This window comes from Seriola lalandi, unplaced genomic scaffold (genome assembly GCF_002814215.2).
Source record: "Seriola lalandi dorsalis isolate HSWRI2012SDOR001 ecotype SW California unplaced genomic scaffold, Sedor1 jcf7180002054855, whole genome shotgun sequence".
Taxonomy (NCBI): Eukaryota; Metazoa; Chordata; class Actinopteri; order Carangiformes; family Carangidae; genus Seriola; species Seriola lalandi.
The window spans coordinates 857,964-884,047 of record NW_019525408.1 but is presented as its reverse complement, the minus strand read 5'-3'; the positions used below and the strand labels follow the sequence as shown (position 1 = coordinate 884,047).

The 26,084-nt window shown below is 42.5% G+C and overlaps 1 protein-coding gene across 2 annotated transcripts in view; it reads right to left on the bottom strand.

Annotated features, from left to right (window-relative positions):
- Window positions 1-3,309: 3,309 nt before the first annotated feature.
- znf521 (zinc finger protein 521) overlaps window positions 3,310-26,084 on the bottom strand; it is a 90,831-nt gene continuing 68,056 nt past the window's right edge. For both annotated transcript variants that reach the window (XM_023427233.2, XM_087179565.1), the window contains exons 6-8: window positions 22,157-22,288; window positions 15,619-15,734; window positions 3,310-4,761 (exon numbers count right to left, since the gene is read on the bottom strand). In XM_023427233.2, coding sequence (XP_023283001.1) covers window positions 4,732-4,761; window positions 15,619-15,734; window positions 22,157-22,288 — 278 coding nt within the window. In that variant the 3' untranslated portion in view covers window positions 3,310-4,731. The remainder of the gene's footprint in view (window positions 4,762-15,618; window positions 15,735-22,156; window positions 22,289-26,084) is intronic.

Sequence of the window (26,084 nt, the reverse complement as noted above, 5' to 3'; positions counted from 1 at the left end):
TGTCGTTTTACTGTATAATGACATTTTTGTCCTGCATTACCAAATGTCAGTAATGGGGTAGCTTTAGTACAATGGTTAGGACTGTCCTCTTTCGTTCAGAGGGTCATGGGTTCAACTCCCACAAGGTCCTCCACATGCATATTCTTTTATTAACATTTTTTAACCATACTATAATATGACGTTTTTCAGCATTTTTATGCCTTACTATACTATGTAGTTATTGTGACATTTTTATGACCTTTTATGCCTTAATACATGATCTTTTTTTTTTTTGACTTCTTGGCCATACTATACTATGGCGTTTTTTGCATTTTATGCCATACTAAAAATGATGTTTTTTGGCATTTTTATGCCTTACTATATTATGCAGCTTCGTGCTTTGCCATACTATGATGTTTTCATGACCTTCTATGCCTTTATATATGATCTTGTTTTTTTGAATTTTTTGCCATACTATACTATGGCGTTTTTTGCATTTTTATGCCGTACAATAAAATGATGTTTTTTGGCATTTTTATGCCTTACTATACTATGCAGCTTCATGCCTTGCCATACTATGACGTTTTTATGACCTTTTAGGAATTAATTTATTGTGATGTTTTTTTGAATTTTTTGCCATACTATACTATGGCGTTTTTTGCATTTTATGCCATACTACAAATGATGTTTTTTGGCATTTTTATGCCTTACTATACTATGCAGCTTCGTGCTTTGCCATACTATGATGTTTTTATGACCTTTTATGCCTTTATATATGATGATGTTTTTTTGAATTTTTTGCCATACTATACTATGGCGTTTCTTTGGCATTTCCATGCCACACCATACTTTGTCGTTTTACTGTATAATGACATTTTTGTGTCCTGCATTACCAAATGTCAGTAATGGGGTAACTTTGGTACAATGGTTAGGACTGTCATCTTTCGTTCAGAGGGTCATGGGTTCAACTCCCACAAGGTCCTCCACCTGCATATTCTTTTATTAACATTTTTTAACCATACTATAATATGACGTTTTTCAGCATTTTTATGCCTTACTATACTATGTAGTTGCATGCCTTGCCATACTGTAACATTTTTATGACCTTTTATGCCTTAATACATGATCTTTTTTTTTTTGACTTCTTGGCCATACTATACTATGGCGATTTTTGCATTTTTATGCCATACTAAAAAATGATGTTTTTGGCATTTTTATGCCTTACTATACTATGCAGCTTCATGCTTTGCCATACTATGACGTTTTTATGACCTTTTAGGAACTAATTTATTGTGAGTTTTTTTTTTAATTTTTTGCCATACTATACTATGGCGTTTCTTTGGCATTTCCATGCCACACTATACTTTGTTGTTTTACTGTATTATGACATTTTTATGGCCTGCATTTACCACATTTTTATATCTTAATATATTATGATGTTTTTCTTTAACATTTTAATGCCTTACTATACAATCAGGTTTTTTGACATTTTTATGCCATACTATACGATGATGTTTTATTGATATTTTTACACATGTACATATATTCCATTTGCATATGGGCATTTCTGAATGTAAATTCAGATCTTGTATGTTAATAAACCATTTGGTTGACAGCATTAAAAAGTCAATCTCTCTGTTTTGGAGGGGTGGCGGGATTGTTGCGTCCCAATGTTAAGACCAAACCTATGCCCTTGGCCGAATCAAATTCTGCTTAGGGCCCCATAAATGCCGGCTCTGCTCCCGACATCTGGCCCAGCTGCCCAGTTTCACTAAGGACTGGCCAGGCTCTCAGCAGCACTGAGTTCCAATTGCATTGAGGTTACGTTCAGGCGACGACACTGTGGAGGATCAGCCAGGCTAAGTTATCTCTGAACAAGCCATCCATTCTGCTGCTTTCTGATAGAAGAATACTTGGGGGCTGTGTAATTATATTGCTTTAAATGAACCCCTGAGAATGCCCCTGCCAAAGCGCCCACAAAGTCTCACACTTGGGCGAGTGTCAGAAACACAACGCTTGTGTATGCACTCATGTGTGTAGCCGTGTGTGTGTGTGCGTGTGCGTGTGTGTTTTTTGCTGCTTAGGCTGGCTTTAAAAGGGAGGCCGTAGTGGTTCTGATACGCCTCACAAGTGAATTTAATTAAATCATAAATATGAGCTGGAGGCCGCCACCCAATTTAATGTAATGGATGATGTGGGCCAGTCCATCTCTGGCAAAGCAAAGTTCTGGACCCGTTCAAATGCCCTTGAAGCTTATTAAAAGTGCCTGGCACAGGGAGATGCTAGCAAAGTTGTTTAATGGATGCCCAGCTTGCATTCAGTATGACAGTTAATGTTGGGCTGTACCATCTCTGATGTGGACGAGGGGTTGGTTCTTCATTGTGGAAGTCTGTCACTGCATGAGACTCTGCCCATTCCTCATCTGATCCTCGTTATAGTAATGCAATAAAAGCTAATAGATGACAGACAACATGCACATTTGATGTTACGCTTGAAATGAGAAAATTCAATAAGACAAGCTTCACAAAACTCAATTACATTGCTTTTGTAAAACACTGTATGTGATCACTTCTTGTGACAAATGAGCTTTAATATTATTATCCAGAGGGATCACATTTATGGTTTTATATATGTTTTGCCCATAAAAGATAAAAACAATATATGTAGGCATATCATTGTGCTTCTATTATTATTTTTACTTATGTAGAATAGGCATACAACATTTGGTAAAGTATGCAGAATTTCCGATATAATGAACTACAGTATCTGCTTTATATTTCAAATGAAGCATTAGTTCACAGTCATTTGTTACTCAGAGTATAACCTAGTTACAGTGCTAGGAGCTGCAGCGCTGAGCCTTTTCAAAACAAAACTGAAAGCTTCAACAAATGTTATGCTGCTCGTGTGTCACCATTGATGAATCATTTGCTGAGACAGACAGATGTTGTTGCACGGGTTTTGTCCCATTCGGCAAAGGCAGAAGAATCTTTTCCTCGGTCTCCCGGAGTGCTGGAGGCTCCCTAAATAGACCTAGCGCAAGGGTGTGTAGAATGGGACCGCACAGGGTGATGGGTAATGGAGTCATTAATAACACAGACCTCCCTTAAGATGCTCAGATGTTCGTTAGTGAGAGCCACGAGGGAGTGAGGAAAAATAGGATGCAATTTGATACAATGAAAGAAAAAAAAAAGCAGTGTAAGCTTTTGATGATGATCGCGTTCATGCTGTCATAGGTCTTGTCTGATGGGTTAATTGTATATGCAGACACACACATTAACGCACAGACACACGCACGCTTTCTAGATAGATAATGAAGGAACAGGGAAGCCATTTCCTCATACAGTTTTTAATATTTCCATCACATGTGCAACACAAAAAAAAACGAGGTCTGCCAAATACAGAACTCCATATTTGTACAATACATTTTAATAACATTGGAGATAACTGTCCATTAGCTGCAGGAGATGGTGATTTCCTGTAAACTGTGTACGAACAATTCTCAATCAAAATGTCAAAACATTAAAGTTTCATACAAAAGTGCATCTCAGGTTCAATGAATGCAAAACATTTACATAACAGAATGGTTTAAAGTTTTGTATGATGCCACAGTGGCTTCCAGCTTGAGCAGAGAGCAATGGGATACTGCAGAGAAACAAGAAGAGTACTCGGGCACTCTCCAGGAGAGCCAGGGAGTTTTGTAACTACGGTATATCCCCGAGAGAGACTGAAATTGCGTTCAATCTTCATGACCCCAAATCCAAATGGGTTTACTCCCCCATTGAAAAAAAAATATGTAGCGATAACAAAAAAAAAAAAAAATTCCAGTAATCTCCAGGCTTCAAAGAGCAGTAAACATTAACAACAGAAATGTACAGGTTGAGTCAGTGGGCTGGAGATTTCCCCATGCTCTGAGAGCCACATGGGAACTTCTGTTCACGAGCCAACCAGAGGAACTAGCCTTTTCCAAATCTGTGTCACTGCGTTTGCATATATCAGCATCCTGTCCTGTTTTTCTGTTCTCTGTGTTGTTTCTCTCTCCCCCCCCCCCCCCCCCCCTTTTTCATCTGAACCCCAGCGCAGGCAGTGCAGATTAGTCGCACCGCTGTTCTCAGCTGGTCCTCTGGTAGCCATGTTACGATAGACACACAGACAAGATCTCAGCCTATGCTGGTGAATCAAGCTTTTCTATCCCATAATGATTGACCATGTCAGGATACAGAGTGACATACTGCGCAGTAGGAGTGGCGCTGATGAAAAGAGTCCTCCTGACAACACTTGCGGATTCCTACAGTTTCCTACACTCTCAGTGGCACCCTGTTTCTCCTTTACACAACTGGTTGAGTCCCATCTGGTCTGATTGACAATGTCATTGATCTTTTTTTTTTCCCTTCTCTTTTTTGGACAAACATCTTGAACTGTACATTGGCAAATACTGTATAAGATTGCAATATAGCTGTAGTTAAGCAACACATGAAGAATTCTATGTACAAACAAGTTGGCTTTTTCTTTACTTTTGAAATAATGGTCAGTAAAGAACGGAGAGGGTTCTTTTATGTTCTTTCCCCCTCTTTCTTTTATTTTTCTTTGCTTTTCTTTTTTCTTGCTGTGGCGTGGTTCCTTGTGGTGTGACTGAATTGAAAGTTCAGTGCAAGACAGTCAGTGGAAAACTGCACTGACGGTAATTGGTGGTCAGACATTATTCTCTGCGTCATGTGGTCCTTGTTCTTGGCCACGGAGCTGATCTTTGCCATGTTAGCTGCTGTGCTGAGTCAACGTGTGGTTCTGCAAGGACACAAAAAGAAACAGGGGAAACATTATGATCACATATAACCGATGCATTTTTCCTTTTCACTTCTTGCCTTTCATTAAACAGACATTATTCATCGTCCATATCAAGGCCACTAATGTTGCGCCTTACAAGTAATTTAAAATGCTAGGATTGACAGGCACTGTCTTTTGATTATCTTGACATTTGAACATCATCATTATTATGCTTTCATTATCCAGATCCAATTAACTTACACAGGAGTCAAACCTGTCTGTGGATCAATAGCAGTTGGCTGTGGGATTACGGACTGTTAAGTCCTGGTCTAACACAAAGGCACAAGACCACTGATAGATAACATCCCATTCCTCAGAAATCCTGCCTCCCGATCAAAGGCTGTGTCCATGGAAACAAATCCATAACAAGGCACTGACACACCTGATGGAATATCTTCCTTGGAGTCTTGTTTATCTAGTACCTACATGTATTGAATGGGCTGCAAATACACTGCAGGAAAAAAAAAAAGTTGAGAAATAGCGGTGAGGTATTTTTTAAAAGGATCTGATCCTCCACACTTGTGTATATATGTAACGGTCCACAATTCGCTATGATGGGATAACACGCTGACAGCATCACTCTGTTTTGCTGTATCTCCCAAATTTATGCAGGCACACACACAGACCATTGAGAGTGGTTGTAGTGGGGCAGCTGTGCCAGGTTCTTTAAAGGGAGTGTGGACCAGGGGGTGTGTAACTGGTGTCCCTGGTGGGCTGAATCCAGGTCATCTTTTGAAGTGACTGCTAATCCCTTTAATGCAAACTACATGCCCCACTTGCTGCGCTCTGTTTAAAACACGGCCTTGGACTCTCTAAACTGGCATGGACTAGACACACCTGTCACAGAGTCATCAGCACGCATGCATGAGCAAATACACACACACGTCAGTGCACACAACATACATTTTGTCCAGCACAAAGGTACACAATTAAGTAAACAAGCACGTGAAATAACATTCTCACTGCTTTGCTAGTTTTTGAAATGTAACTGAGAGACAAAGACAACCTAAAATGATTACTGCAACCTCAGTGAGAAGGTTCAGCAAAGCAGTCACCTTCAGTGCTGTTGGTGCAGAGTCCCTCGGGCAGTGCTAGGAGATGACTATTAGCCCCCCTTGCATTCATTCCTTCCCTCTTTACCCTTTCGGCTGCTTCCATATAAAGCATTTAAACACCTCGACAGCTTTCCTTTCAGCTAGGGCGATTACTTCCCGACAGGTGGGGTAATAAGCTGTTTGACGGGGAGCAGCAGTGTGACCCCTGTAAGGGTTAGCGTGGCTCGCCTGGGCCCTGCTCTCCCTTTTTTAAAGAGGTGGCCCCGGACAGCTCCTCTGCCTTCCTCTCTCCTCTCTTGCTGAAATAAAGCTCCTTTAAGTGAGTCTGGGAGGAGACTCCCCACGGGACGCTCTTTTTCTCTCTCTTTCTCCCTCTCTCTCTCTCTCCCCACCTCACCTCCTCCCCCCACCTCACACTCCACCAACCCCCTACCCCCCGGTGAAGACATCCTTGGCGTTGCAGAGAAGGGACAGGAGCACGGCAACCTTATTAATGAATGCGGCCCATTACCCGTCAGCCTGGCTCCTCGGCGACTCCCAGAAGCCCCTGCAGTACGTGACTTCAAATGGCAGGATATTGACACGGGGAGAGCAAAGCGGCTAGGACTGAGTGTGTGTGTGCCCGTGTGTGTTTGTGTGCGTGTGTGTATGTGGAAGAGAGAGAAACAGAGAGAGAAAATTTGTGCTCAACTGAGTGTGCATGCCTTTGTGTGAGTGTGCCAGTGCGTCTAGGTGTGTGTGTGTGTGTGTGTGTGTGTGTGTGTCTGTAGACCCCAAAGGAACGTAGCTCCTTGGATATAATGTAGGGCTCGTAACAGCTATTAGAGGGGAAAATAACCCCTCTGGGGAATGCCCCCCCCCCCCTGCATGTCCCAGCTCTGTCTGACACACACTGCATTCTACCTTTTCCTTAAACATGCCAGGAGTTTTCTCACTGAGGGCTTTCTCAAGGACGGTGTTAAACGACTTCAGTGGCTGTGGCAGCCATGCAGACTAAAGGGAAATAGAGGAAAAGAGGGGGAAAAAATGTTAAAAGAAAAATGAAACTGATACCTTTATCTCTGTGGATAGTGAACTCCACAGAGTAGCTATAAACTGTTCTGTGTATGAGTACAGAGGGTGGAAGGGAGGGAGAGGGGAGGGAGGGTGCAAATGCACTTTCCAATCTTCATCCTTGTCAAATTCTTCAAGTAGCTCTGCACCAGCGCTGGATAAGTTAAATACCTACAGTATGCAACCACAAATATCAAATTAGATGTGAAACACACAATTCACACCTTACTCACAAAATTGTCCAATATGTCCAGCGCTCCATCTAGGAGGACGTCACTAATGGTGTCACACCAGAATCACTGCAATTTAGGATTAGATGCCCTCCATTAAGCCTTTTAGCTCTCATCCTAACTCCCTCCTTCAATGCCATCCTATTCCCCCTGAAACTCTGCCATTCCCCTTATCATCCATTTCCTTTCCTTCTATCCAACCCTTAATCTCCTCCTCGATCCTTTCAACCACCTGCTGGCCACACAGGCCTGCTGCATGGCCCAGTTAGCAGCAGTATTCAGGTAAACCATAGCAGTCAATTCTCCACTAAATTAAATTTTGCTCTGATCAATAATGCGCACCCGCTTCTCCCTTATGAAGACTGGCTGCATTGGCTCGGAGCGAGCCTCTTCCTCCTCTCCTGTTCTCTCACCGGCTCTGTGCCACCATTAAACCACCACTTTCATCTGATTACATCACCCTACTGCAACGCCCTCAGGGGTAGTGGAAGAGGAGGGAGAACACCCGGCAGGGGTCTTGTGTACCCATGCAAACAGGTGCAATATGTCTTAGGAATTTAACGCCGCTACAGACAGGGAGAGGGTGAGAAAAAAATGGGGAATGATTGGGGAAGAGCAGAGAGTGGGAAAGTGCAAGTAGGCTGGGGAGTTGATTTATTAACTAATCATTCTTTATGTTGTTCCCCATTGCTCTGGTCTCCATCGATAGCACCCGGTCTCCAGTGAGGCAACAGAGGTGCATCTCTTACATCAGCTCTACAGAGGAAGACTGGTGGACTAGCAGACTCACTCGCTCTTTCATCTGATCTCGGTGTATTAAAGACAATCTTCACATTGTCCAACATCACAGAGAGAGGATGTAAAGCTTAATCGCAACGCTAACAATGTTTGATTAGCGTAATGTTAATACCTGCAGTGCACATGCTAAGTACATTGTGTCTGCTTCTCTCCTCTCACACCTGGTGTTATCCAGTATGTAACATTAAACCCAGGCTTTATTGAGTGGTTAAGGAGCTGAGTGAGCAATAACAGCTTTTTAAGCCATGGCCTTTTCAAGGATTCTCGAAAAAACAGAGCAGTATGCATTTTAAACAAGTGAACTTACCACAGTCTGTCGCATTATGTAGCCCTCAAGTTTGATGTGCTATATCTTTGAATTATGCCAATCTATAGCTGATTATGTATTATGTTTACTGCATAGAAATGTTCCTAATTGGTATTAGTGTATGAACTAACATTAATTAAAGGATAAATAAATGCACACACGTATACAAAGCTACAAATGCAGGTGAAAATGCTGTAATTACATGTTTTTATGACAATGTTTGTTTTATTTCAGTCAAGTCCAATAAAGTAAAAACTGCAACACATAAAAGATAACTGAACTCACGCTCATTATGATAAGTTATAAACTTGCACAGTGTAAAATAAAACTGTCTTTACCCTGAAGTGTAATTAATGTGTTACATGAAATAAAAAAAGCCAACAGTAAGACAGGAAGAACTGCAACTATAGAGCTGATTATGACACAGTTATTTACAATGGTTCATTCTGTGATTTAAAACACGTACACAACTTGAAATAAAACAGTCTGAGTGGGAGCAAAAAGTCACAATAGCATCTAAGATAGCAATAATACTGTAAATGTCCCGGTTAAGGACAGTTTGGGGTATTTGCTGGGAATATTGTGATCGTAAATTTTTCAGTACTGAGAAAGGAAGCTCTAACAAAAGGAAAACTTATAACAAAATGTCAAATCTAATAGCTATGTCTGTTGACATGCCAGTCGGTAATGCATGAGTGAGTCAAGTGAGTGTTACTTACAGTAAAGATTACTCATTAGTGAAACAATTTAATTAGAAGAGTTAAGCACATTCATTTTAACCCCTGCAGCTAAAAGTGTCTTATTTAGTTTATCTATAATCAAAATTTGAAGGAAGGAGTCAAATTTGTAAACATCCCCCTCTAAGCTCTGATTAAAGGTCTTATCAGTCAGTCCCGAGTTTCGCTCTTACCCTGCATGGCTGACATACAGTAAGTCTGCGTAGCTGCATCTGGAGCATGGGGAGTGTGCACAAAACCACTGAGACCTGTGCATACCCGTAGTCATCACTCAGGAATTTAATTAACGCGCCAGAGAACGTCACCTAATGATACTAAAACAAAGAACCTGTGGTCTTTCTTCGAGGGCTCCAAACTGCAGGGTGACTTTAAGTAAGGAAATCACTTGGATATTTAATGATTGAAAGATGAACAATGGACTTCCATCAGTAATGACTCCGCTGCGAGTTGGGTTATTTTGTGAAAATCCCGCCAACATGTGAAGTGTTTTTCTTATTGTTCAAAACTGCTGCGGTGAAAGACAAGAGGGCTACATTCTGCCTTGATTTTTAATGGTGTGTTGAACTCGGTCCAGTATTGACTCAATCCTCCCTTTGTGCATTCCCTACTGTTGACCAGTCCACTGAGGGAGTAATCCTTTCCTGCTTTGACCTCAGGCCAGGCTTACTGCTGGCTAGTTTAGCCAATGAAGAACACAATCAAATAAATAAATAATACAGCAGTTGGCATTCTCCACAGTCATCACTTATCAGGCCGTAGGGAGGGTTGACCCCAAACACTGTTGTGCCACAACCGGCCCTGTCTCCTTGGTAACAGACTGTCTTGTTTGAAGTGAGGTGCCCGGGGAGTCATGGTCATACAGTAACAGAACTAGGCAATGGCGGAGTTGACAACAGCAATAGTTTTCAATGTCTTCCACGTGTGTCATTTCACGTCCGCTCATATTCACACTGAATGCGTGTAAAAAAAATATATAATAAATCCATAATGCTTGAAATGCTTTGATTAGATGTCTAACTACCCCGACCGAGTACTTCTGAGGTGTAACCGGAGATGACGGACCACCCTTTTTGAGGGCTAGTGTTTTGTAGCTCCAAATGATACTCATTACCTTGTCTAAGTAGACAAGTGAATGGTACTAGAAACACACTATGCAGTGATCCCGCTGTTTGACTGAGGTAGCAAAACAACTGCACAACTGCTGTGTTATTATGGGGCCTCATTAAGTGAGGAGAGAGTGGGAGACGGGGGGAGGAGGGAGAGAGGGAAAGCAATAGAGAGAGGGCCAGCGAGAGGGAGAGAAAAGAAAGGAAGAAAAAAAACACAAGAGAGCGATACAAACTGTATTCTGAGGTGATAGCAACACACAGATGCCTTTCCAGCCAAAATGAAGACTATGACTAAAGAACCCAATTAAGGGCTTTCTTTGGGGAGCCATCTTGGGAGGGGGATGGGTCTTCCTGGGACATGAGCCCTGGGCTACATCCTCTAATTAGACAGAGCGAGGGGGGAGGATCTCTGCCTGTCACTGGGAGGGAGATGGGGTCCATGGGGTTCCACATGTCAGTCCCAGAAACAAAACACAATTACTCTCACATTTAACCACTTCAGTCAGGGACAGACTTTGACTAGGGATGCTACAGAGCATTCGACCCCCCTCCCTTTCGTGTGCCACTTCACAAATGCGGATAGTTTTGAGGACTAAATTTTCTCTCCTGCATTTCCACACATCTGTGACAAAGCAAGAGCTGAACTGCACGCTCATGTTTTCCCACTGAAATGGAGGAGCGATTCAGAAAATTAGCTTTTAATTGTCCCACAATTGGTGTCATTCAGCAGCCTTTTCCAAAACTGAAGAGTTAAATTACTTTGGTGTTGCGATGTGTGAATATGAAAATTCGAGAGGGAATAATTGTTCTAATGCTGTTTATTTTGGCCCCTGCTGCATTTTGTTAACATCAACAGCATAAGAGACACTTGAAAATCAATTCACTACAGGCAGTAAATTAAACCTGTAGTGAATTTCCTGAGAAGCCCTTAAAATGGTTTTTATCAAAGTTGCAGGAAAAGTCAACTAAGAAAAGTAAAGGAGACATGTTTCAGGGAGAGATCCAGTGATGGATTCTAGCACTGTACACCAAGCGCCTACTCTTTGTTTGGATTTAACTTTCCCCAGTGGTGAAACAGAGGAAAAAGAAAAAAAAGAACAGCTCAAAGGCTTCTGGGAGTTTTTGTCATGTCTCCCTCCAGACAATGTGTTTGCATGCACATATCAGACCCTGGGAGAGACAGAGACAAAGACAAATACATACAGCACGCACACAGATGTGTACACACAAACACATTTTCACACACACGCGCACGCACACAGAGAGAGAGAATATCCTCCCAGGATCATTAGGTCTGTCATGCTGTCTAATTCTGATCCACCTACAAAACTAGAACACTACTATTGTGATACATCACTAGTCATCTAAGGGTGTTTATGTCCCCATTTACAGTGCGAAGCAGTGTGTGTACAGTGTTGCACATAATTATAAATAAGCTTAAATATTAATGATGTTGCCTCACAAGCAGCTGTTTTTTTTTTCTTTCTAATTCACTGTTCTTTTATTTTGTAGCGCAACTTTTTGAAATGGTGACAGAAATCTGAGCACCTGGGGTGATGAAGAAAAAAACAAGTTGTCATATAAAAGGAAATAAATATATATACAACTTTCAAAAGCATGAAGAGCTGTCACACTTGGCAGATCAAGATATTCAGAGGAAATGGGGTGTTTGAGAGCCACTTAGGGACAAACAAGCGAAGCTTTGCTTTTGTACGACACGTTTGGGACACGGGGCAGTTGGGGCGTTTTCGGGGGCATATTTTAAAATTCAGTAAAAAGAAAAAAGAAAAAAAAAAAGAAAGAAAAACTTCTGGGGATTTAGGTCTTTATATTGAAGATATAGAATAGAATAAACTTTAGCAATTCCTTGCATTATAATACGATTATAATAACATTATATGCATGCATTTCACTGATTTCTGTGGATATGTTTAACCCATTTCCTGCACTTGTTTCCTCTATTGCTCTTTCTCTCTCTCGTCCTCGATCCTTCCTCTCAGACTGTCCATTTCTTGCTATCCTCTGTCTGGACCGATGTTACGACATGCAAAGCTGTTTACACTGACCTGGTGACCGTGAAGCCTATAAATATGCTTAATTAAAACAGTGGAATTGGTCACAGCTTGGCAATAATGGCTATCACACAGGGAGAGGAGAATCTCATTTGTGTGGGGAAGTAGAACATGATGCAGATGTGCTCTTGTCACTTTCAGCACTCATTAAGGCCAGGGAGCTTTGGATTGTCTTTGAAGGAATCCTTTTAAAAGACACTCCAATTAAGGTACGTGTCCTGCGGGCGTCTGACGAGAGGGAGAAGTCATACAGTACCCCAGTCCTTCCACTCCTCCGTCGATCGCGGCACGACTTAACACATGACTTACAATCTCATGTCACTTCCAAGGAATGATAATGAAATTGGAGGATGGAGGGAATAAAAGACAGCCCAGCTTAAAAGGAACAAGGGAATCTCACACAGAAAATGTCATCTTCACTGTTGTGTAACTTCAATCTCATTGTCTTGTCTTTGGAGGAAATGGGATCATTGGGAGAGAAGCCTCCTATTGCAGCTCTCCAGTACAACGCGTCGCTGGAGGAGCCGAACTTGTGCGTTTCCTCACAAATGAACTGCGCTCAGAGAAATGTCAGATTTAAGCTGTGGCTAATACTGTGCATCCATCAGTTAATGAATCTGGTTAATTAATCCAGCCTAGAAGCATTGTCAGTGGCTCAGTTCCTTCTGCAATGTGAAAAGCTACTGTATCTGAAGCCAACGCAAAGGGAAGAGGAAGTTTATTATCAAGTTTCACATTGAAATGTGGCCTTCGCAAGAACCCAGGGACATTTTTTTTCCCCTCACAAGGGGACAGCTGCTTTTAAAATGAGGGGACGGTGGGTTTTATTTGGGTGAGAGTATATAGTGAAGCTTTGCCTTGTAGTTGCTGAAGGGGTGGGCAGCAGTTGAGGGTCAGAGAGAGCACTGCAGAGCCAGCCCACTTGCCCTCCCCATCAGCACCTCATGAAATATCTAGACTTTGCTCCATATTTTAATAGGGTGAGGGAGAGGGATGCGCAGGGTGGAGGCTGTGTGAGTGTGTGTGTGTGTGTGTGTGTGTGTGATAGTGGAGGGGAGTCCTCTGGAGAGTGTTGAGGAGAATGGTGGTCTATGCATCTCAGTGCTTTTTTTTTATTTTTTATTTTGTCTGTGAAAGAAAGAGGAAAGAGAGAAATGGAGGGAGAGAGAGGGAGAGCAGGAGAGATTATTCTCCTTTGGAATCTGGATTCTGGGGCACACAGGCCCAGGAGTCAGTCAATCTGGCTGGTCTGAGGGGGGCGGCTGGGCGGGGGGTCCTGGGAGGGCTGATTAGACGGATGCTCTCCCATCATCCATCTCGACAGGCTGGCGAAAATTGGCTAGCCCCTCGCAGGGTAGAGTTCACGGGGGGAGGCGGTGGGGGAGGATGTGGAGCGGTGCACTGGATACCTGTCACAGCCTTTGGTCTGTTTCAGGATCTCAGCAGCAAATTAATAAAATATCGTTCCTGCTTCCCTTTACCTGCCGTGGCAGCTCTCCCTCTCGCCGCTCCTTCTCCCAGCTTGCACTGGCCCTTTGACCCTTCCGACTACTGTGAGAGATGAGGAGCCCAGGCAGCCGGCGAGCGGGCCAGAGTGTCAGGGAGAAATAGGGAGAAACTCCAAACTCAAGACCCAGCAAAGTGAGAGAGCTTCCACTTCTCTCGCTGCTGGAAGACAGCTCCACTTCAGACAGACTGACAAACGACTGCCCCGTGTCAGTGAGACATTTTGAAGTGTGATGCATGGGAAATGGCAACCGCAAACAAACAACAACTTAAAAACAAGACTCCAACCTGCACTGTTTGTTGAAGACTTTAACTATAGATATAAAAAAAAGGCAAATCTGACATTACTAGGTTCAGGAGTTGCATCCTAAAATAAAGATGGACCTTTGAAAAAACCCAAAACCTAAAATAGCTTTGCTCTGGTCACAGTAGAAATCAGGATTTTTCTGTGGATGTGACAAGAAACCGCATATGTACTTGTACTCTATATGTACTATGAAGTACTAGGAGAGAGTGTGAGCATGCATTCACATGGGACTGCCTTTAGAGCATGGCACAGGTTGAGCATAATGATCGTCTTATCCCCCAAGCTCGCTCCTGCTCTCCTTTCATAACCCCCTGTTTCACAACAAAGTGCCATAGGTCTTTCATGTTCTGCTCTTGTCTCTTCACACAGAGTGTAAAACAATATAATCATGCATGAAACAACACCTGCGGGAGGTGGAGATCACTTCATTCCAAAAAATGTCAAACAAAAAAAGTAGGAAAACATCCCCAGGTTATTTGAGATTGTTTACAGGTACCTGCAACAACCCTTGCTATATAGAGAACACTCGTACCAATGAGGGATGAAATTGTGATAAATAGGAGGCCTTGGCATGAATGAAAAGACTCCACGTTGGCAGTCTGGTGGAGCGCGAGGCTTGTTAAATAACCTTCTCTGTGTTGGAGTTGCATGTTGGCGGATCAGGACGTGTTTTATTCATGGTTGCGGTGCTCAAATGACCAGCAGATAATGATCACATTCACCTTCCTCCTGGCAGACACACGCCTCTGTGTTTACAACCTGAATCTCAATATGAAAATCGTTGCCGATCAATAGGCAGCCAAGCCCTGGGTACTTCCTCTGGCTACCTGCTAATACATAGTGCTGCTAATCCAAGTTTCAGATAGCTGTACTTGGAAGACATGGTCAGGAGCTATTCGTTTCTCTCTGTGCTTTAGGCAAATTAAGAATAATTTCAGTGATTGGATTGAACACGATGGTTACAGACTACTCATATTTTAATGATGTACTTTCAAAAGGTAATAGAAAAAGATCTGGATATGAGAAGTGTGCCATGTGTACGGTAGAGAATCCCCCAAACAAAACAGAGCTGCTTGAAAACACCACCACAGTGAAATAATATAATAAGGTCTGTTTCATTTTTTCAGGTTCTCCAAGGACCGCAGAAAAAGATTGCTAGAAAATGGATTATCTCTCTAACATTGCGAGTTCATAAGTCCAACTACTAACTTTGTTGAAGGGCAGATACGGTCTCCCAGAGGACAAAGCTCATATTTAGCCATGAGGCCTCCTCTGTGATTAGGAGGGGAGATGCAGGCATATTGACTCAACCGTGTTTTTGCCTCTGCACTGTATGTAATTACAGCTTCAAAAACGAACATTCCACTAATCCTCTAATTCCAGATATTTTAGTGCTCTGCTGGTCTAATAAGCAAATCAAATCATATCTGCACATCACAAATGAGTTTTGGAAACGGTCTGAAATAATTCCTTCTGAGTCTCTCACCCCAGCCGGGATAGGAGGGGATGGCTGGAGTGAGCAGTGAGCAGTGTTTAGTGTTTGTTAAGCTGTCATGTGTGATTAGCGGTCGCAGTTTCTGCTAGTGCCCCCCCCCCCCAATTTTTTTTTTTTTTTTTTTTGCTCCACCAACCCCCGAGGCTCACCTGTAACTCTGTCTGGAAGAAGAACTTCTGTGGGCACTGCGAGCAGTCGTAGATCTTATCCTCCTGGCCGTGGGCAGAGAAGATGTGCTGCTGGAGCTTATTGGCCTGGACAAACACTGTTCACATGCAGGGAAAAGGAGACACAGGGACGGAGAGGAAATTCATAAATGTTAGTACAAATTTTACAGCCTTTCCAAGTGTTGTGTTTCCAAAAAAAAAAAAAAATGTCACTGTAAGATGCTTCTGCTCTTTCTCCTCTTCTGTGGTAAATTAGAGTCCGGCCTTATTGCCTGCATTGAGGGAACAAAGGCAACATCGACATTGCATCTGCCTGAATAAATACTGAAGAAAGACTATGTCAAATGGCAAGGACAATTACTTAATTACAAACAAATGAGTGCACTATCAACAATAGAAAAAAAACGTTGTTATGAAATGTATAATTGAAAAAAAGGAGAACAATATAGATGTTAAAAGTGAAACTAGAGTGGTCATATTCATGGCACTAGAGCTAGCGAATGCATAATGTTTTGGGAATAATGATGCTCTTTATTTAGCTCTACTGTGGGGACAACAAGCCAGAAAATAAACAACCACAAAAATTTGGCATGGCTTCAAGTGCAAAACATGGCCTCCATTAGTCTACATCGCTAATTATATTGACAATATAAATATTCATGGTGTTGCACTACTTATTCATGCAGACCCAGACTGCATTCACCATCATATAAACACACAACTCGCTGGCACTTAAAACATATACCATGCATTTGTGCTTTAATTAAGCCATAGTCCACGCTTGAAAGCTAAGGGGATGCAATTGTGTGCGTCTTGAGTGCATGTGTCTTGCATGTGTGGGTGTCTAAGGGTGTGTGTGTGTGTATGTGTGTGTGTGTGTGTGTGTGTGTGTGTCTCTGCACTCTCCAAGGAGCACTTCAAACATGCCGTTTGTTATCCCAGACCCTTGTGCTTTAAGGATGGCTGTCTAATCTCAAAGGTCTAGATGCTCTGGAAAAGTTAGCATGTGGGGGCTTCATTTGAATTTCTTACAGCTCAAAATAACTTTTCTTCTAATGCGTGCACCATGGGGCCACAAGGAGAGGGAGGGGGGGGAAAAAAGCACAGCCACAAAAGGTGAGGTGTCTGTTGGAGATGGCTTTGGGGTCGCAGCAGCCCCGTGGCGGGGCTCTGCAACATTAACGTGTCCCAATTTGGGTTCACCTGGGAGAGCGGTTATTAATTATTGAGCTGCGTACACTTGAGACGCACTCGGCTTCATTGAATGTCACACTCCTGACCTGGGAAATAAAAGTTTAGATCCAAAGTAGACACACTGTGGTGATGCTTTCAGACTGCTAATGCCTGGGTGACAGCTGTCTCTGGAACATGGCAGCCTGTTAACCAGAAATGAACAAACCTCCTCTAATGAACAAACAACAACTCCATGGTCCATTTCTGAAACTAATGACCACAGCAATATGAAGACAAACATAATTGCAGATAGATGGCTGGTTTCGCAGTCCGTTACAAAACATTTCAGCTCAAGGTTAAGGCCTCGGCTATCATGCATATTTGTTATGCTCCAAAAACTATGACAATTTTCCTTGTGGGGAATAAATGCTCGGAAAGAAAAAAAAAAAGCACTGATAAACAATAGCTTTTTTTTCTTTAGCTGTGTTTTATCTGCATATACTGTACAGAAGCAGGTCACAGCAGCTGCAGGAAGCCTTCATTATGTCTTTGGCTAGAGGAGAAAAAAGTCAATACAGCAAAAATAAAAATGGATTTGAGACTTGGGGGGCCTTCAAATACTGTACAATAGGGCTAAACACAACTGAGATGTCATGATAGCTGTTTCTCCCTGTTTACACGTGTATCTGGTCCAGTTCCAGTAAGAGACACATTTAATCAGCTGTGCATTTATCAAATTATATTCACAGCCAGAGTGCTTGAGTGCCAGTGCCTAAAATGCAGTAATGGCACCTTCAAGCCTCCTGTAAGACCAATAAATTCTGGCTAGACTAAAGCAAAGATGTAAATGAAAGCTCCACAACTTTTTTTTAGCTAATTTATACAATTCACTTTTGACATCTTTAAAAGCTTCAGGATCACTAAACTTCAGAGTTTGCTGATATAAACTGTGGTAATCGTTTAATTAGCGGTGAGAGTTGCAATTTAGACGCTTTGTTTTGCCTTCATCATCGTTCGTCAAATTAGCATGCAACTAGTAATGAAGGGATAAGCTGAGACGGGCAATGGAGGGACATTGTATTGGCATTTGGCAGCATGAGTCACATATGAAAAATGCTATTGCAATGCCCATTTAGAGGAGGAAGAGAGACATGTCCTCCTAGAGGGTTAAAATGAGGACATAGAGAAACGGGGAAGAAATAATCCAAAACCACATCCAAACAGGATCAGTGGCTGGCCATTGTGTCTCTCCCTGCTGAGAATGAAAGAGAATAAGAGCGAGAGAGAGAGCGAGAAGGAGAGACAGAGAGAGAGAAAGAGAAAGAGAGAGAGAGAGAGAGAGAGAGAGAGAGAGAGAGAGAGAGAGAGAGAGAGAGAGAGAGAGAGAGGGAGAGAGAGAGAACTTTGTGGAGTTTGTTGGCCATGGAGCCAGAGCGGAGCTGAACAGAGCGCTGAGCCGGGTTGAGCGTCAGGGGTGTCAGGGCTGAGGGGGCTGAGGGGCCAAGGTCTCCTCGCTGTGGGGGATATTAAGCCCTCTGATTAGATCTCAGGGGCCGCCCATGGCAGACGTCTCCTTTACTACAGGCCCCAGCTCATCTTTATTTTGGCAGGGTGGTGCTCTCTGCAGGCTGCACTGCACCAATACTAAGCTGTTTGTGCAGGGAGGAAAAAAAAGTTTATCCTTTTTTCCCCCCTTTCTCCTTTTCATTTATTTATTCGTCTAGCCTACATGTGTTCGTCTCTGCTTAATCTAAGAGTTCACAATGCAGAGGCTGATCCAAGGTTTCTAAGGCAGCACAAACAAGTTGGCTGTGGAAGTTGATTTGGTGCTATAAGCTAAAAACTACTAATTTTGAGTTAAAGCTAAGCCTCTGTCAGTTTTCTTTGGATGTAAGCTGCCATAATTCTAACATCACACACGAGCAGAATGTGGGCAGCAACTAAACAAAAAACTAATTAAACTACTGTATTTGTCAGACTCTTGCAGATTTGAAAGCAGTGCATCCTGTAGTTTTTCAAGTTTGTACTTCATGCTGTGACATAAGTAAAAAAAAAAAAAAAAAGTGTATACACACACACACACACATACAAACACGCACGACTTTCATCAGGCACACTTTCTTCTGTTTTGTTTGTCTTAAGCACATATTCCCAATCACAATTTCCACACCAGCCCTCACTACTGCTCCTAAGGGTGCAGGCAGACACTTCTAGCTGCAGGCTCCCCCACTTCTGAAACCTGTCAAATCTGTCCTGAGAGAGTCAGCCTCTCTCTCATCATCCAGGGGCTTATGGACCTCTCTCCATTTACCCTCCCTCCCCTACACAGTTCTCTTTTCCTCCTCCTCTTCCCTACTTTCATCTCACATCCAAACTTGCCAGTTGCAACCTTCTCAGCTTTCTCCAAGTTTTGTCTCCTTTTCTCCTCTATTTTGTCTCCCCCTCATCTGCTGCCTATGACTTACTTTTCCCCCATACTTTCCTCCGGTCTGTTCTGTGGTATGATTTGTCCTCTCTCCCGTTCCCTTTGGTACAGATTGAGGATAATCAGGTGTGTCAAAGAATGAAAGTCACTTCCTGCCTCCCACTGAGCTTTAGGTCATGGGTGGGCAGATCAAACTAAAACACAATCACAATCTTTTAAACAAAGAGTAACCTTGTTAATCACGTGAACTCAATGACCCGACCGCTATCACTGCTGCCACCTAGTTTGATCAAAGTTTTACTTTTATGTTTAGACTCATTATGTTGATTGCTTTTAACTCGCAACGATTCATCGACAGCATCTCATCCATATCGTCTAAACAAAAACCAGAATTGAGATCATAGAGAATTAAGACGTCTCCATGTACGAAACAACCCCATAAGTATAAGCAGCTTATTACGACCCATAGTTATGTTTTACTGTCAGGCGACCTCCAGCAGCTGGGTGAAGTCGTATATTGAGGAAAGTGGAAAAACCTTTTTTTTTAATGTCCAGTGATGGAAAGTAACTATGTGCATTTACTGAAGTACTGTACTTCACAGCTTACTTGTAATTTACATGAGCTTTATACTTTGACTCAACTACATTTCAGGGAGAAAAAGTATTGTTTTTCCTTTCCTCATATCATTTACTTTGTGAATGAACATATTACATACAAACCATATGATCATCTTAAAGAATATGATGCACTGTTATTGATTAAACTATCACACAGTATAAATGAGTTAAACTAGCATCACTTTGAGCGAGCTGCAACATAAAAATGCTGCTTACATGTTAACGCATAATAATCCAATTATATACAATAGATACATGTGGGTAAGTAAGAGTATTTTTATTTGTACATCTTATATTTACTTCTTGACAATACTTTTACTTCAATCCTGTCTGGTCAGGTATCTTGAGTTCTGTGTGTGTTTAGGTTTCACAAATGATTGTAGTTTTGGTTGTGTTAATAAAATAATCACGTCTTGTCTTGTGCTTTAAGTCAGTGTTGACTTCTTCAATATTTAATAGGGACCACCATCTTTCCCTGACCTTAACCAAGCGCTGTGATTGCCTAAACATCACCATAAAAACTTAATTATGCTTTCATTGCAGATATTGTAGGAAAACTAATGAAGTAACTACAGCATTCAGTTTTCACATTATGCAGCTTGCTCGATAAGTTAATGAACATTTTGTTACTGTGTTGAAAAAAAAAAAAAAACATCATTTGCATAGCTCTATGTTTCCTTCAAAACATATATGCTGTTACACAATAGCAGTATATTAATATCATTTCTGGGAGACTCTGCTGCGTAAACATTTGAATGAAGATCTCAGTGTGGAGTCTTTTAACTTTCGCGTATTATTATGAAAAAGAAGCCTGAAAAAATTGCATACATTTATTACACAATAGACTGTTAGTTTGCTTATGTTAGGGTGTTAAACTAGTGTCTTTTCTCTAATTTATGCCAGGCTCAACTTGAAGAAATATATTCAAGGACAGCTGTCAGCCAGTCTCTCAGTTCCTCCTTTTCCTCTGAGTGCTCTGACTTCAGTCTGCCTGTCCCCTGCATCCCCAACAGAGGGAGGCCTTTCAGTCCATCCTAGCCTGCCTTCCCAGCTACTACAGGCCTTCGCCCATCTGTCTGTCTGCTCTGCGACCACTGTCCTGAGGGTGTACTCTGTCTCTCCCTCCTCCCCTCTCCCTCCCAGCATCCCTCTCTCTCATGTGCCGTGATCGATATGGACGCGGAGGGAGAGGGGGGACCTGTCTGTCAAAGCCGGCGGTGGAAAATGAAGGCTCAGATGAAGGAGGCATGCTCTGTATATTAAATGCCCCAGACCCCTGTGAGGGGTGGAGGTGGGGGAGGTGGGGTGCGTCGAGGAGGGGATATATCAATAGGCTTCTGCTAAAAGAGAGATAAGGCCAAAACAGCGATGAGGGAAGTAGAACGGAGTAGAGGGAGGGGGAGGAGAGAGAGGGAGAGAGGAAAATGAATACGGAGCTCAGTGGTGAGGCGGATGAAGAGGTAAAAATGCGAACAAAGATATTTGAGCAAAATGCAAAATGGGAGGTAATGATGTTAATTGATATAACAAGTGCAGGAGAGACAAATGAGTTTTTTTTTTTGGGTGATGGGCTGACGGGGGATACGGGGGATGCGGGGGATGTGGGGGATGTGGGGGATGTGGCGGCGTTGGGGTGGGGGCCAGGAAGCGCAAGCGAGGGAAATGAGCTGAGGACCCAAAAAGTGCGAGGAAGAGTAAAGAGCTGAGAAGGGAGAAAGAGTGAAGAGCTGAAGTTAACGACTTTGCAGATTTCATTATAGAGATAGTTAACCCTGTTGACACTGAAGGAGGGCACTATCCTCTCAGGAGGAGTCCGGTCCTTCCACCTCCACGCACAGAGACAGATGAGATCATTACAGCTATCAGCACCACTGCCATCCACAATTAGCACATCTCCTTTTCTTTCCCCACTCCTCCATCCCCCCATCTCGCCTCTGCTCACACTGTCTTCCCCCCTGCTCTCTCCACCCCTCTCACCTCATGACACTTCTTTGGCCTTGATTTGGAGGCAATTTGACTAAATAAAAAGCCACATGCAGCAAACTACTCTCAGCTTTAGCCGACCTGCTTGCTTGACATTTACCAACTCATTTAGAAACCATTTACCTTTTCACACTGGAAAAAAAAAGAGGCTTGAAATGCAAAGCTTTGCATATTGAGAATGTAAATGTTTCAGGAAAGTTAACATGTGCTCCAAAAGTAACTCTGCCTTTCTAATCTTTTTATCAGTTCCTTGGGTTGTAAATCCATGACATACACACACACGCACACACGCCTGTACTTAAATACATGCACAATACACACCTGTAAAGCAGACAGGACACTTGAAGGTTCCTCCCATGCCCTCAAAGCTGTGCTCGATGAGGTGGCATTGAAGCTTCGCTGGTGAGTCGAATGACTGACTACAGAGCTTGCATTCATGGTTCAATCCTTCCTCTGTAGAAAAGAAACACACACACAAGAAAAAAAAAAAAAAACAGAAAATCATAAAAAGGGAAATAAGCAGAGTGTGAATAGCAGAGGTCTCACTCACACTTGCTTTTCTTTTTCTGCTTTACTCTTTCACAATTCAAATTCGACAAATTTGTGGCAAAGACTCCCGCCTGCAATTTTCATGACTCAGACAGGAAATAATATGACGTGTGATCTGCTCCCATCAGGCATAAATTGGATGACCAGAAGGGGTCCTAATCGCTCAGACGAGGCCTTTTACTTTGAACATGGCGAGCGTCATCTTTTTGATTAACTTACATGCAAAATAATCTATTTTTAGCGACTTCAAATTAAAACAGATTTGAAGTAAGTCAAAATGAAGGACCAGTCATTTGTGCTTTGCAGAAGATGAATCAAGAATATATATCAAGAATTGGCAAATTGCCTCATTTAAAACAGGGCAGAGGGTTATTACTGTTACTGAGAGAACAAAAAATGATTGAAAAATAGTTTCTCCCAATCATGTCATCACTTCTTCAGTGTGCATAAACTGACTGTCAAGGCTGCCAAAACACTCTCCCCATTGAAACATCCTCACATGTCAACATTTTTAATACAGTGATACGACAGTTATTTCAAGCAAGACAGAGTCCCAGTTTATCTGCTTGGCATTAGAATTCCCCACACATCTATCTTGACATTAAACTACCTCAGCCATGGCCGGAGATAGCTTAAATAAATGTCGTTCAGACTGCGAACCTGCATGCTCATTTGCAGCACAACGATCTGCTGACTCAGACTTCCAGAGAACTGCCCATCTCCTGTGCGTCAATAAACGGCCTATACACTCTGCCATGGGGCAGGACTAGTGCTCGATCAAGCTCCTGCCAAGCCCGACATTAGGGCCAGCTACTGCAAGGGGAGGGGGGGTGGGGCGTATGCACCAGGGACTCATCTGGAGTTTATCCCAGGTCTCTACAGCCCAGTACCCACCACATAGGCCCTGGGTACCAAAAAGCACAAAAACACAATCCACCTAACCAGCTGTGCCCGGCTCGAGTCCTGGAGGAACCAAAGCAGAGGGTTAATCGAAGGTGCTTTAGGCAAATCTGGCAAAACAAGTGCACTGGAAAACAGTGCAGGAAGACACATTCTGGTTTGTTATTCTTGTCTGCTCACTCACCGACAACTTTATATTTTTTTTTAATTAGTTTTAAAAGCTGTTTCATAAAAAAAACTATATATATATATATATAGTAATATTGTGTGTGTGTGTGTGTATGTATATATATATATATATATATACACACACACAATATAACTTTATCAAGAATGTAATATTTCTGCCTATATCAATCATTTTTTTGAACTATTTTCCATATGCATGATGGACCTTGTCACTTGATGAGAGGTATGAAAAATAGGCAGTACAGTATCTCACCTATAGATTTACACTATAATAGTGACAAATGGAACCCGGTGACCTCTGATATTCTAGGAAGAGAAAGGAATGGAAACATCTCGTGCAGTGCCAAAAGAAACAGCGTGGGCGTATACATATTGAACTTTTTACTGTAACATATCACCACATGTTCTTTTACAAGCTTTTCTCAATAACATAAACATATGGCAAGGTATATCACATAAGGTGGCGTCTCCAGAAAATGAAAACAAACCACAAGTTGTCGAGTACACAGACTACATTCCCTCACGACTGTCTGGCAAAAAGGTAAAGCCGATCAAAGCAGCTCATCGTTGTCTGAAAGGGAAAGACTCGACGGTGCGTTCTGCAATCATGCATTCGACAGGTGAGATACTCTGTAGCCTACATGCGCGTCTGAGCGTAGCAGCAGGCATCAGCGAAAGAGGGGGGAGGAGGATAGCACGAGAGCATCCACATAGCCGTGCAAGAGGATCACTGCCCTCTTTGATCCCCATTCTGTTTGCTTATCTGTGTGAGGGTGTACACTAAGGTCAAGCTTGCTGCAGGGTTCACAGATCTGTTCCTCTGCCATATGTGCAGCCCTCATTTGACCCCAGTGCACAACGCTGTCCCTTTGGAGACCTGGCCTGCTTCATTATGCAGATAACTCTGCACCTGCCTGACCGACCTTGTGTGTGTGCGTGTGTGTGTTTATGTCTATGAGCAGGTGCATCGGGGGAAACGGCAAAAAGATATAAATATAGTATATGCTTCAAATTTGAGGGATAAGGCTGATGTTATTCTATATCTTTCTTGATGTCATCAAATCCCATTAATAGACCAAAACAAACAATGTGTTAGTCTGTCTCTTAATACTTCCTTATACCCTGCTGTGGCTCTTGGCTCCAAGCCCACTCATTCTTATTGAAGATGCAAACATTTAAAAGCAGTTTAAAGAAAAAAGTTTAAAAAAAAAATGCCTGAGTATTTTCCTAAAATAGACAGGCATTGTACTTTTTTTTTATACCAAACATTACAAAAAATAGATCAAATATTTGTTGTGAACTATTTTTCGTGGATTAATACACATTTGGCGCTTTAGCATGGTGCATGTAGCTCATTGATTAATAGTTTTTGAATGACAGCAGTCTGTGGCGCATGAGGAATGAGCTACACTGACAATACTTGTTAGTTACATTAATTCAGTGTGACTTTTAATGGGATTCATTGACAAAAAAAATGAAATTAAAATATATATAGGCTAATCCCAGATGAATATACAGTATATATAGTACATAATTCAACTACATGCTTCATATATTTACATAAAGCCCTAAACTGAAAGAGTGCTGCGTAATATATAAATAAATATAAACAGATGGAAAGAAAAAAAGAGCTTGAGAGAGGAACAGAGGTTTGACTCTGAGTGTATTATGAGCAGTCTGTGCAGGGCTGGGTTTCTATTCAGCAGTGTAACAGGGGTTGAATCAGGCTGGCAGCCTGTTTCTTAGTGAGAGCCAAGGGAGGAAGTCAGCTTGTTCGCCCCTACAGCTGCCTCATTGGGCTGAGGTCACTTCCTGTCGCTACCCCAGCCCTTCTCCAGGGCTGCCCAATCAGCATGGCCCTGCGTGAGCCCCCACCCCTCTCTATGCACTGAGCAGACTCTGGATATAGTTACAGGGCCACAGGGGACTGTCAGCTCTTTCACTCTCTCTCTCTCTCTCTCTTTCTCTCCCTCCTCCCACTCTCTGTTTCCAAGTCTCCCGAGTGTTCTCCGCTGCCACCACCCTGTCCCTCTGCACTCCTAAGAAAATCCTTTAGATGAGAACTGCTCCTGTGCCTGCTCCCTCTAAGCATCCCTGACACCAGCAAAGTAAGCCCATCTGCATATCCACAGGGCCTCGCGTTCCTGTGGCTCATGGTTTATGTATTTCACAGCTCCTTAAAACACAAACGCCTAATATCTCTCCCATGTGGAGGACAGGAGAGGGAGAGAGGAAAAAACTACTCTCAGAAAGAATGGTCTTTATTTCTCCGTGCTGTTTACTTCTTCATCCGGGCTGAAGTTCATGTGCTGTTGAAGGTTGTTTGGGACGCTGGGGCTTGCAGGTTTGTCTTGCATAGTTTAGTGAACTCTTTATGTAACGACACAGCTGCAGCATATTGAATTCTGTCAGTTTAAGGCAGGGGTAAAGGTGTCAAGGAATTTGATAGAGACGTCTTACTTTGCTTAAGAGTGTAAAAGACTGAAACTAAAGTAACTCAAGACAGTCTAACTTTCTGATAATGGTGTGTAGTTAAGTATAACGCAGGGCATTGCTTAATTAAAAACACTCCCTCAGCTTATTCCGTTCCAACACCGCCACCCCCCCCCCC